At 45.6% G+C, this 14,027-nt stretch overlaps 1 protein-coding gene across 1 annotated transcript in view; it reads left to right on the top strand.

The window, feature by feature from the left end:
- The window catches only part of Card11 (caspase recruitment domain family member 11), a 75,481-nt gene that overhangs the window by 23,091 nt on the left and 38,363 nt on the right, over positions 1-14,027 (top strand). The window contains exon 3 of the mRNA XM_016009024.3: positions 12,234-12,446. Coding sequence (XP_015864510.1) covers positions 12,234-12,446 — 213 coding nt within the window. The remainder of the gene's footprint in view (positions 1-12,233; positions 12,447-14,027) is intronic.

The raw sequence follows: 14,027 nt of genomic DNA, 5'->3' as shown, positions 1-14,027 counted from the left end.
CAGGTTTGACAGAGCCAGGACAGAGCCAGGTTAGACACAAACCATCCATCTGCATAGGCTGTGAAAACCCAATCTCTGAATCAGAGGGAATGTGTGATGGCAGGATGCTTTCCAAGAAACTTAACACACTCCACTGTGCTGGTCTCAAGTGAGGAGGATGGGTCAGACCCAGTAACAGTATTAAGAGGGGAAAATAGCCGGGCGGTGGTGGCGCACGCCTTTAATCCCAGCACTAGGGAGGCAGAGCCAGGCGGATCTTTGTGAGTTCGAGGCCAGCCTGGGCTACCAAGTGAGTTCCAGGAAAGGCGCAAAGCTACACAGAGAAACCCTATCTCGAAAAACCAAAAAAAAAAAAAAAAAAAAAAAGAGGGGAAAATAAACTCAAAATTGAGTCTGTGATGTTTGGTTCTTTTGAGACTGACCCATAGTCCTTCTCTGTGAACTATTTTGTACATACTAAAAATATATATGCAATATACATACATGACAACAACAAAAATAACACATGTGCTGTGTCACCAGCTGTGATCTGGAGCTTCATCAATGATGGCCTCTGGATACCTTTCCAGGAGCACATCTGGCCGGCTCTTCCCCTCAGGAGGAGCCACCCTTCTGAATTTTTCCTATTTGGGAGAAGAGAGTATTGAGGATGGAACACAGGATCTCAGGCATATTATACTGAGCCACACCCCAGCCCCTCACTGGGGGATTCTAGGCAGGTGCTCTACCACTGAGCCACACCCCAGCCCCTCACTGGGGGATTCTAGGCAGGTGCTCTACCACTGAGTCACACCCCAGCCCCTCAATGGGGGATTCTAGGCAGGTGCTCTACCACTGAGACACACCCCAGCCACTCACTGGGGGATTCTAGGCAGGGGCTCTACCACTAATCCATACCCACAACCCCTTTTTAATTCTTTATTAAATTACCCAGGCTCACCCTGAACTAATTGTATAGCCCAGGCAGGTGGTTTTCCTGCCTCAGACTCCTGAATAGCTAAGATCTCAGACATGACTCACCAGGCCTGGCTTAAGTGGAGCGATTTCTGTGAAGGTTCAAATAGGATACCTGGAACACTGTGCCGCTTCCGTGGGTTTTGTGATTTCCCTTCTGTGGGTCTCAGTGTGCTACTAGGGCACAATCTTGTGGCTTTCTGTGTCTGTGACTGACTCTCACCGTGGAACTCTGAGCCCCTTCAGGGGGAGGAACCACGGCACTCACTGGATCTCACAAGCTGTTTGTCTTTTCTGAGCACCTCCTGATCCATGGTGGCTGAGCTACATGTAACAGGGGACACTCGTGATGTGTCCATTCCTGTGACACCACAGGTCTGTGACAACCTTGTCTCTGAGGCTGGAGGTCCTCTTCATGTCTGCTTAAGTAAGGTTTCACCCTAGTCATTTCCTGTATGGCTGACTGCCCTGCCATGCACAGGGCACTTCAGGAAGAGTCTCTCTGGGGCACTGGGTGCCCTGTGAATGGTTTCACACATGCTGTGTCTCTGAAGGGCAGGAAGCCATGCTTCTTAGACCCTTTCCTACTCAGCCCCCGAGATGTCAGCTCTCTGCACCTGGCTTGCAGCTCACTGCCTAGCGGGTCTTTGCACAGAGTCACACACGTGCAGTTCGGGGGTTTGGGCTGTGCATCACTGAGGGCTGCTCTCCTGTGACTCAGGGTAATAAGGCCCCGGGGGAAGGGAGGAGAAAATGGGGGAGACATGACTTCAGGTTGGTTAAGTCAATGTCCCGACTTCATCTTTTTTGTTGTTGTGATTAAGTTCCCTGAGAAAAGGCAACTTAGGGTAGAAGGGTATGTTTCAGCTCCCAGTTCCAGCTTACAGTCCACCACTGCGGGGAAGTCAAGGCTGGAACTCCAGGAAGCTGGTTACAACACATCTTCAGTCAAAACACAGAACAGTGGATGCTGCATGTTTCACGTTCAGCTCATTTTCTCTCATGGTCCAGGATCTCACCCCAGGGTCTGAATAAGAAAAAATTCCCTCACAGGCATGTCCACAGGCCAACCTGTTCTAGACAATCCCTCATGAGACTCTCTTCCCACGTGATTCTGAAGTTGTATTTACAGCTAAAACCAACCATCATAGTCAATGACCATGGAGAAACTGAGAGCAGGGAGGGGTGGACAGAGGTCGGTCATTGGGTACCAAGTTCCTGTTAGACAGGAACAAGATGTTCTATCATGCTATCACACAGTTGAATGACTGTGGAGAACTGTTCTGTGTCTCAGAAGACCGAAGAGTGGCTTGGGGGATGTCTCAGTGGCTAAAGCATTTGGTGAATAAACACGAGGACTTGAGATCAAATCTCCAGCACCCATGTAAGTGTTAGATAGGTATGATGGCCCATTTATAATCCCAGCACGCAGGAAGCAGAAGCAAGGGATCCCAGGGGCAAGTTGGACAAGCCCTGGGTTGAGAATATAAATATGGTGGAGAATAATTGAGAAAGACACCTGACATCAACTGGCTTGCACATACACACACATGTGCAAATATATGCAAACACATATACTCACATCACAGACATGTACACACACACACACACACACACACACACACACACAAAATACAGTTTAAAAGTCTGTGATGTGACAACAATGTATCATATGTGAACTGAATCCTTGATTTCTATCCACTTCAATCTAGTTTTGGCTCATCATAGAAAATGGATATTTTTACTCAAGCCTCTGATTGTATGGAACAAAGTCCCATAAATTCAGTAAATGAGTTTACTAGGGAGGCCAGTGAAGAACTCCAGCAAGGACTAGACACACTGCACACGATGACCAGAAATGATGCATGTCCGAGGCTCATAGGGAAAGGACCAAAGTCTTACATCAGGAGAGATGACCCCAGCCACCCCCATCTCATGGGACCTGAGTCTCCCTGAGGCCTCATTGCACTGACTCTTCCTCTGCTCACTCACCCCTTCTCTAACCCCAGGCTGCAACATCCCTGGGCTTCTGCTTTTCCATGGTCCAGCTAGAGGCTGCGGAATTACTTCAGTGCCATCTTCTGGTCCAGTTACACACACACACACACACACACACACACACACACACACACACACATACACAGAGCCTCTCCTTGGCCACATATACAAAACTCAGGGTCTGGAAATTTGTGGGTGCAATCTTCCTTAAGCCAGTGAATAACCAGGGGGATTTATCTGACATTAACAAGCTTTTGGGGCAGTGGCTTTCAAAGGAGACATTGTTGAGAGTAGATACTAAAGAACCAAACCTCCCTGGACTTTTGTCTTTGTTAACTTTTCACGAATATAGAGAAATGAAATGGTGCATCCTTGACTGACCAACAGGTTGGAGAAGAAATCTCCAAGTTAGTTGCATCAGTGAAAACGCAGCATCCTAGAAAATGCGAGATGCAGCCAAAGCAGAGCTCTGAGGAAGAACTGTAGCTCTACATGCCTGCACTCAAAGGAAAGAAAATCCCAAGTTAGTGAGTGATAAAGACAAGTGGGTGTGAGATGGACAAGGAGTGGAGAATGCCAGTGGGTCCTAGAATCGGGACTCGGAGTGATTGGGTTTTGGTGCTGGTGGTGCTGGTGGTGGTGCTGGTGGTGGTGCTGGTGGTACTGGTGGTGGTGGTTGGTTGGTTGGTTGGTTGGTTGATTGGTTGGTTGGTTGATGTGTGTGGGGGGGGGTGTGGTGTGTTTGCATGCACAAATGTTTTCAGGTGCATGTATAGGACAACTTCCTTTTTCATCCTCAAGGATGCTATCCACCTCCTTTGAGACAAGGTCTGTCATTGAACCTGGAGCTCACCACTTCAGCCCTGGGGATCTTCCTGTCTCCACCCCCACCCCCCAGCACTGGGATTACAGCCCACATCTCTGATTTTTAGTAGGTTCTGGGAATCGAACTCAGGTCCTCACGCTTGTGCAACAAGCACTTGACCCTCTGAGCCACCCCACCAGCCCTTGGAATGGCTCTCTTGACAAACCTTCAGCTACCGTTTCCTAAAAAAAGGAAGAAACAAAAAGATGACTCTGGTAATCAGAATCGGAACTAGAAGGGGTATTGTAGCTGACTTTACAGACATCAAAAGGACTGGGGTGGAAGCCATGAGCAACTGTCACCAACAAACAGCATACCTTGAGGGGGGCAAATTCCGGGAATGACACAGATGACCATGACTAGCTCAAGAAAAGCAAAGCAGGTAAGCTGACCCATGGCAAAGAGTGATCCCATCAAAATCTCGATAGGTCTGGGGAAATGACTCCATCAGGAAAGTGCTTGGCATGCTTGTGTGAGGACCTGAGTTTGATACCCAGAAGCCATATTTTTTAAAAAAAAAAGCTAAGAAGCTGTGCAGTGACACACACCTGTAATCGGAGAGCTGGGAGACAGACATGGAAACCTCTGGTGCTTGCTGGCTGGCCATACTAGCTCACTGGAAGGTTCCCAGCCAGTGAGAGACCCTGTCTCACAATAAGATGGACAGTACCTGAGGGACAATGCCTAAGGCCGACCTCTGGCTTCCACACATGTACACACACGCACACACACAAATGACCCCAACACACAGAGAGAGGCCTATGCTCACACGCTGTAAGCTTGACTGAGCAAGTGAAATTTTAATACTGACTCTCCAAAAACTCTTCCAAAAAGTTGAATGGTAGAAAGTACTTCCTAAGACATTCCTATCAGGCTAGAATGATCCTGAACTCAGAACCAGACATCACAGGGAAAGGAAACCACAGATAAATAACTCTTATGAATACAGATGCAGAATCCTTTCTAGGAAATTGAATCAAATAGTGTGTGTGTGTGTGTGTGTGTGTGTGTGTGTGTGTGTGTGTGTGTTAGACAGAGAGAGAGAGAGAGAGAGAGAGAGAGAGAGAGAGAGAGAGAGAGAGAGAGAGTCTAAATGGGATTCATCCTTGGGGTACAAGGTTTAATTAACATCTGAAAATCAGTTCATGGAACACACCACGCTGATAGAATCTTAAAAGCGACATGATCATCTCAATAGATGCAGCAAAGTCTGATTTAACAAAACCAAAGTCAATAAGCCATTGATGACAGTAATGGTCAGCAAGCCAGGAATGTGAGGGAACTTCCTGAATCTAATAAATGACATCTATGACAGAGGAGGGAGGGAGACAGACAGAGAGAGAGAGAGAGAGAGAGAGAGAGAGAGAGAGAGAGAGAGAGACAGAGAGAGACAGAGAGAGACAGAGAGAGACAGAGAGAGACAGAGAGAGACAGAGAGAGACAGAGAGAGAGACAGAGAGACAGAGACAGAGACAGAGAGAGAACCATGTTCAATGGTAAAGTTGGGGTGCTTTGTCCCTAGGATCAGGAACAACACAAGAGTGTCCACATTCTTCCACTTTTGTGTACTTAGGTGCTAGGCATAGTAATTAGGTATGAAGGAAAAATAAAAGACAAAAGAGCTGGTGGGGGAGCCCAGGGGTACAGTTCTTATCTAGAATCCCCCAGTGAGGGGCTGAGGTGTGAGTCAGTGGTAGAACACCTGCCTAGAATCCCCCAGTGAGTGGCTGGAGTGTGGCTCAGAGGTAGAGCACCTACCCAGAATCCCCCAGTGAAGAACTGGGGTGTGACTCAGTGGTAGAGCACCTGCCTAGAACCTCCCAGTGAGGGGCTGGGGTGTATCTCAGTGGTAGAGCACCTGCCTAGAATCCCCCAGTGAGGGCTGGGGTGTGGCTCAGTGGTAGAGCACCTGCCTAGAACCTCCCAGTGAGGGGCTGGGATGTATCTCAGTGGTAGAGCACCTGCCTAGAATCCCCCAGTGAGGGGCTGGGGTGTGGCTCAGTGGTAGAGCACCTGCCTAGAATCCCCCAGTGAGGGGCTGGAGACACATCTCAGTGGTAGAGTTCTTACCTAGAAAGCTCTAGGCCCTGGGTTCAATCCTCAGCACCACAAAACCATATCCATTAGCATGTGCTCACACACACTCTCTCTCTCTCTCTCTCTCTCTCACACACACACACACACACACACACACAAATATCCAGATTGGAAAGGCCTAAGTAAAAGTATCTGATATGACATAATCTTACACATAGATAATCATAAAGCCCCTACTAAAGACCTACTCAAACCAATAAATGATTCCAAATGGCATGGGTTTCCCAAAAGCTGGAGCACCATGCCCCGAGTTGTGCCACTCTGAGGACTATGTCTTTACATATAGACCTTTGGGTGGCATTCAACACCCACACTGTAACACTTCCTGCAAACTATAAAGCATTACTGGACAAAAATAACGATTTAAAGCCAACACATGAAAATCAATTGTGTATTTGTACACCCTCAATGAACATTCCTCAAATGAAGTTAAGAAAGTAAAGCCCATTTATAATCATTGAAGTAATAAAAGTGAGTAAGAATAAATTTATCAAAAGAAATGCAAGGTTTATTTGCTGTATTTGTGAGGTTTCTGACATTGTAATGAAATTCCCTGATACGTGATGCTTAGGAGGTAACAGGAGGTCACAGTCCTGAAGAGTCAAGTCCATAATCAGGTGGCACACTGGTTTTGAATATGAGGACAACATGTCATGATGAAAGAGAATGTCAAGTCAGAAAGGACAGAGAAAGAAAGAAGGTGGGAGAGAGACAGAAAGGAAGATGGAGGAGAGGAAGAGATGGATGATTTTCCACATCCCTTTTATCCTATGTCCCTAGTGACAGACCTTTGGATGATAATTGACATCCAAACCGTATCATACACTAACAATTATAAACCATTGCTGAAAAGACTGAAGAAGAGGTAGATATAGAGAAAGGCATCCCATGTTCTTGGATGAGGGGACTCAGTCTTGTGGACAGCGACAGTCCCCAGGTTGCTCTTCATATTCATTGGGTTCACTATCAGAATGCCAACTAGCTTTTTTGCAGAATTGGACAGGTGAGGGCCTGGGGAGATGGCTCAGTTCCACACAAGACAATTCCCACCACACTCATAAAAAGTCAGGCACGCCGGGCGGTGGTGGTGGCACACACCTTTAATCCCAGCACTCGGGAGGCAGAGGCAGGTGGATCTCTGTGAGTTCCAGGCCAGCCTGGGCTACAGAGTGAGTTCCAGGAAAGGTGCAAAGCTACACAGAGAAACCCTGTCTTGAAAAACAAAACAAAAAAGCCAGGCACAACAGTGCACATCTGTAACACCAGCACGGGGGGCGGGGAGGACACAGAAGCAGGAGAATTCCTGGAGCTCACTGGCCAAACAGCCTAGCCAAATTGATAAGCTTTGGGTTTACTAAGAGACTCTCTTCCAAAAACTAAGTGGAGAGTGATTGATAAAGATACCAAACATCAGCTTCAGGCCCCACACATACATGCACACATGCACACACACATGCATACACACAACACACACATCCAGAGAAACTAACTAATGGATCCTAAAACTGTAAGGGGGCACCTAATAGCCAAAGCTATGATTTTTAAACAAGAAAGTATTGGCTGGGCAGTGGTGCATGCCTTTAATCTTAGCACTCGGGAGGCAGAGCCAGGTGGATCTCTGTGAGTTAGAGGCCAGCCTGGGCTACAGAGTGAGATCCAGGACAGGCACCAAAAGCTACACTGAGAAACCTTGTCTCAAAAAAAAAAAAAGAAAAAGAAAAGAAAATATTGGAAAACTATTTCACAAAGCCAATGCCTACTTCAAATCTACATGAACCTAGATGGTGTAATGCTGGTATGAAAATATAGATCAATGGAATTAAGAGTCCAGGAACAAACACTGGCATTAACCAGCTGATTTTCAGAGTATCAAGGTCATTCAGTGAGGGAAGATTAGAATTTTCACCAAATTATTCTTGGACAACTAGATATCTACACATGTAGTCATACACACATACTCAAAATTAGAGTTTTCTTCTAGAAGGAGGAGAAAAAAGAAAGAGAAGGAGGAGGGAGGGAAGGAAGGAAGGAAAGAGAGAGGGGAAGGAAGGGAGGGAGGGAGGGAGGGAGGGAGGGAGGAAGGAAGGAAGGAAGGAAGGAAGGAAGGAAGGAAGGAAGGAAGGAAGGAAGGAAGGAAGGAAGGAAGGAAGGAAGGAAGATACAGTTAAATCTTTTTGTTGCTTGGATGTGAAATGTCCCACATAGGGCTCATGGGTTTAGACATGTGGCTCCAGCTGGTGATGCTGTTTGGGAAGGCTGTAGAACATTTAGGAAGAGAAGCCTTGACAGAAGAAATGGGTAACTGCCAGCAGGTCTTGAGGCTTTATAGTCTGGACTCGATTCCTGTTCATTCTTTCCTTCTTATCTATGGATACAATGTGACCAGCCAGCCTCTGCTTCTTCCACCATGCCTCCCCACCATAATGGAATGATCCCCTCCAACTATGAATCAGAACAAACCCTTTCCCCCTCAAGGTGATGGTCAGAGTATCTATCACAGCAGCAGGAACAGGTCCTTACCTCACACCACAAACAAAACTTAATGAGATGGATCATAAGCCTTGATTTAACACACAAAAAAGTAAGTCTTTATTGCTTTGCTATTAGACAGTAACTACTTTATGAATGCTGAAGTACAAATGAAAATGTTCAACAAACTGGACTACATCTGAATTTAAAAGTTATGAGCAAGTAAAGGCATATGCCACCATGCCTGTCCACCTGAGTTCAATCTCAGGGACCCAATGGTGGAAATAGAACCAAGTGCCCCATGTTATCCTCTGACCTCCACATGCATGCCCTGGTATGTACTCACCCACATACATATGCATGCACGCGCACACGCGCGCGCGCGCGCACACACACACACACACACACACACACAATTTTACAAAAGAATTGAAATGGATGTCTTATAGACAGTGAGAAGATAATTGGCAGAACAGGAGAAAATATTTGCCAATCAGATATCTGATGACAGTCTTGCTTGCACACAGGGTTCATGATGAACCCCTGTAACTCAGTAATGAACAGAAAGAAACTCATCTTAGAGTAGTTTAAGGAGCTGAATAGATATTCCTCTACACAAATGGCCCATACACATGTGAAAAGGCATTACGCACCATTAGTCATTAGGAAAATGCAAATCAAAACCACAATGAGATGCCATTTCACAACCTGGGGGGTGGGGATGGGGGATCAGCTATCACAGAGGAGTCAAAAAGAGCTGGATGGTGTTATCAAGAATACGGAGAGGTCAGGGTCCTTAGGTGTCACTAGTCCCAGTGAGAAATGGCACCCATTGCTTTGCAATTCACTGTGGCAGGTACTCAAAATGTAACACATACATTCCTGTGCCTGAGGAGATGGCTTAAGTTGGTAAGGGTACTTGCTGTGAAAACATAAGAACCTGAGTTCAAATTCCTAGCATGAGTACAGAAAGCCAGGTGTGGCAGTGCTGTGGAGTTGGAGATGACAAGGTCACTGCAGCTTGCTGACCACCAGTCTACCTCCAGGGTCAGTGAGAGACCCTGTCTCAAAGCAATAGAGCAGGGAGTGATAAAGTGGGGCACCCAACATCCTCCTCTGGCCTCCACAAGTGTGCATGTGTGTGTATATGTGTACCTATACACATGCATATATGTCATACACACACACACACACACACACACACACACACACACAGTATTTTTTTAAAACATGAAATTTCCGTGCAGCTTAGAGTTTCCAGTTCTCTGTATCTACTCAAAGGAATAAAAAACATATATCCACACAAAATCCTGTCCATGCATATCCTGAGCAGTACTGTTGATCAAATTACTCAAGAAGTAGAAAGAACTAAACATCCATCAGTCATGAAGAGTCAAACAAACTGTCAACCCAACACAAGGAACAATTATTCGACAATGCATGTGTGTTCACCTGTGTGGGGTGCGCCTGTGTGCACAGAACGACTCTAGTGTCATCTTCAGGTTCTGTCCACCTTGGGTTTTTTGAGACGGGTCTCTCACTGGTCTGGAACTCACTAAGTAGTCAAGGCTGGCTGTCCAGTGAGCCTCGGGGATTCATTGTCTTTGCCTCCTCAGAGCTGGGGTTGTGAGTGTGCACCATTATGCCCAGTTTTTATGCAGGATCTGGAGATCAAACTCAGAGCCTCCTTTGACTCCCCCAGTCTTGACTGACAGTTTGGAGAGGAAGTACCTACATGATGTCTTAAGTGGACGAACAGAGTCACAGCAGGCTGGAATTCCTATGAGTCTGCTGTACAAAAAAAGGAAAATTTGTATGTGTTGACAGTTTTAATTCTGGACACAGTGTAGAATCACCTGAGAGTTTCAATGAGGGATTGTCTAGATCAGCTTGACCTGTGGACTTGTCATGTCTAAAGGGAAAGTGTTTAGATCACATTAATTGCTGTGGGAAGAGCCATTCCCTGGGCTTGGGTTTTGAACTGCCTTAGAGGAGACAAAGTGAGCTGAGCCCTCCCATGCATGCATTCAGCTCTCTGCTCTGGACTATGGGTGTGATACGATCAGCTGCTTCACCTTCCTGCTTTGTCTTCCCTGCAATGATGGACTGTGGGCCGGAATCCTGAGCTGACATAAATCTTTCTCCCCTAAGTTGTTGTCTTGTCAGGGTATTTTGTCACAGCCAGAGAAACAAAACTGGGAAGCCATGGAAACAGAAAGTACATTAGTTGTTGGAGATGTAGGAGTTGGAGGAAAATGAATGGCTGGGGTTTCTTTTTGAAATAATGACAATGTTTTCAATTGATTGTGGTGATGGTCACACAGTTTGTGAACCATTGAACTGTACACATTAAAAAGATTAATCACGTGACACATGAATTCTAGCCCAATAAAGAAAGCTGTTTTGAAAGGAAGAGGGGGAGCCAGGGAAGAAGGAAGAGAAGGAGGGAGGGCAGATTGATACTTGCTTCAAAATGATAGAACTTTGAAAATAGTATGGAAAAAAAAGCTGTCCACAAAAGATTGCATATTTTGAATCTGTGCATAGGCAAAACCACAGAAAGCAGGCTTGTGGTTGCAGATAAGGACGCTCCAGAAGTTAAGAGTGAATGCTAATGGGAGCTAGGGAGATAGCTCAGTGGAGAGTTTGCTGAATAAACACAAGGACCTGAGTTCAGATTCTGACACTCATGTAAAAAGCCAGGCAGGATACTCACACCTGTAACCCCAGTGAACAGGGGCAGAGACAGGAGGATCCCTAGGGTTTGATGGATGCCAGCCCAGTTCCAGGTCCAGTGAGAGACCCTGTCTCAGGCTCAGTGAGAGACCCTGTCCCAAAGAAGCAAAGTAGAGATGATCCGGACACCTGATGTTCTCTAGCTTCCATTTGTGCATTCAGGTGCACATACCCACATATATGCATGTGAACACGCACCATGCATACATACACACACAAAAAAAAAACTGAATCATCATCTAAAGAAATATTTGTTTCAAAAGAGTAACCACTAATAGGTATGAGGTTTCTTTTAGAAAACACAAAAGTACCCTAAAAATATCAGGCCATTGTGATCAATGAACAGCATCATAGTATATTTAAAGGGCGTTTAGGCTGGAGACACAGCTCAGCCACTAAGGGCACTTACTGCTCTTGCAGAGGACCCAGATTCAATTCCAAGTGCCAAAATTGGCAGTTCACAACCACTTATAATTCCAGCTCCAGGGAATCTGACATCCTCTTCTGGCCCTCAGGAGCACAGAGTGCACCTAAACTCTCACAGGCACACACAAATAATAAATAAATATTTTAAGTCATTAAATTAAAAGGAACAATTCTATGGTGTTTGAGTTATATCTCAATAGAGCTCCATTTAAAAAATGAACTAATTAGATCCATATATACTCACCTAAATTAACCTCAAAAACATAGAGGGAAGAAAGCAACATCAAAAGAGATACAGAGAGTATGGTATTGTTTGGGTCAAATTTGAAAGCAAATGGCATTATATAAATATTGTTTGGAGAAAGATATATTCCTAGTAAGACAAAACCTGCATGGGAAGAGCATACCCCAATGACAGGACTTCTCCTGTCTCCCTCTAAACCATCCTTTAAAAATGTTACAGCTCATCTTTCTATTGTTTTGTGTTTAGTGTGTAAGAAAATTTATACTTGTATTTATGTCCCCATCTTCTTCTCCCTTGGATAAAAGGCGATATGTCCTATTCACTTTGCTCTGCTATACTCTTTTTTAGTCTGGCAATATGTTCCAGCCATCACTCCTGAGCGTTTTACAGCACTGTTCCATCGAGGTTTTTTTTATTAACCTTGTTGGGGTTTATACCTCACAGGAGGAGGGCCAGCTATGGATGACTACATGGAGACTCTGAAGGATGAAGAGGACGCCCTGTGGGAGAATGTGGAATGCAACCGGCACATGCTGAGCCGCTACATCAACCCTGCCAAGCTCACCCCCTACCTTCGACAGTGCAAGGTCATCGATGAGCAAGATGAAGATGAGGTGCTCAATGCACCCATGCTCCCATCCAAGATCAACCGGGCAGGTAACCGTGGGAAGGAAAAGGAGTGCACTGCACATGGCCAGTCACAGGATTGCCTCAGGTTTAGCTGGATCAAGATGGGGCTCATCTAAATGAGGGATTTCATTCTGGGCTTTAGAGACGTTGTGTTACTCAACTTTTCCTAGTGAGGCTTGATTGTCTACTCACCCCAGCTAGGCACTAATGACAAACCAAGGACACCACTCCACCCAAGTCTGTCTCAGGGAACCAATGAGTTATTTATCAAGGTTACTTAAAGGAGCATGAGTGAGAAGTTACATGAGCATGAATGGTGTTACTTATGAGAATGTAGGTGAAGGGTTCATTTAAGGAGCATGGGGGGTGTCCCTTGCAAGATTATGGGTGAGAGGTTGCTTATGTGGGAAAAGGGGTCTTTACAGTGTGATGGGTCCCTCACAGGATCCTGAGTGAGAGGTCCCTCACAGGAGCATGGGTGACTCTGGCAGCTTCAGCACAGAAGTTCCACCCCAAGGCAATGACAGACTCTGCAAAGCTGCATCCCTAGAGCTTTCTGTACAATTTGCAGGCTGCTCCACTGAAGAGTCTCCGCTCTCCAGCTTTTGTATTGCCTGTGAAACCTCTGGGAGGGGCCTTGAGAATCTCCTGAGCTTCATGATACCCAAGTCTTGGCACTTCCTTGCCTGAGCATCCCTGGTCCTCCCTCCAGGTTGGAATGTTACACCTGGAAGAAACATGAGTAGACCACTCCCTGCCCTGTCTAAGTTTGATGTGTGCAGAACTCAGAATCTATGAGCTTGAAGGGGAGAGCACATGTTTTGCTTTTACAAACCTACACTGACATTTAGCATTGCCTTACATTATGAATGTCAGCAGGCAACAGATCACACTACTGATTAGTAACACCTGTGATTTTGTCAACAGTAAAAACAATAGCGAGGTCTGTATCATATCATAGCTCTGCAGATTCCCTCATGCACTGTTTTCACTAATCCCCGCCTAGAACTTACAACAGCCATTAGACCTATCAAAAGAACTTGTAGTTTAATGCATTAATCAAGAAAGTCATTTAGTAACAAATCACAAATTTCTCTAATATTTGAGAGTTGTATTTTATTATAATTGGGTTACTCTGTGGTCTGGTGTATGTAATATTTTTAAAATGCTATTTTGCTGGGAGATGTAGCTATATGGTAGAGTACCTGCCTAGAATCCCCCAGTAAGGAAGGGGCTGGGGGTGTGGCTCAGTGGTAGAGCATCTGCCTAGAATCCCCAGTAAGGAGCTGGGGGTGTGGTTCAATGGTAGAGTGTTTGCCTAGTATGCACAAGGCCCTGGTTTCCATCTCCAGCAGCACAAAAATATATATTATATATTGTTTTGAGAAGAAATCCACAGGCTCTCTCATGGTTCATAAGACTTGCTCAACTTTATTGTGCTTTTTCATGTACCCATGTTTGTGTGCTCATCTCTCTATTGGACACTGGGTCACACTACACAATGTTTTTCTTTCTGTGGATCACAGTTGGAAGGTTTAGAAATCCCCATCCCACAGCAGGCCTGATGACAAGTGGTCGGCATGCTTCCACTGTCTCCTGTATCCATGG

Source organism: Peromyscus maniculatus, chromosome 23, assembly GCF_049852395.1.
Source record: "Peromyscus maniculatus bairdii isolate BWxNUB_F1_BW_parent chromosome 23, HU_Pman_BW_mat_3.1, whole genome shotgun sequence".
Taxonomy (NCBI): domain Eukaryota; kingdom Metazoa; phylum Chordata; class Mammalia; order Rodentia; family Cricetidae; genus Peromyscus; species Peromyscus maniculatus.
This window is presented reverse-complemented; position numbering and strand designations above follow the sequence as displayed.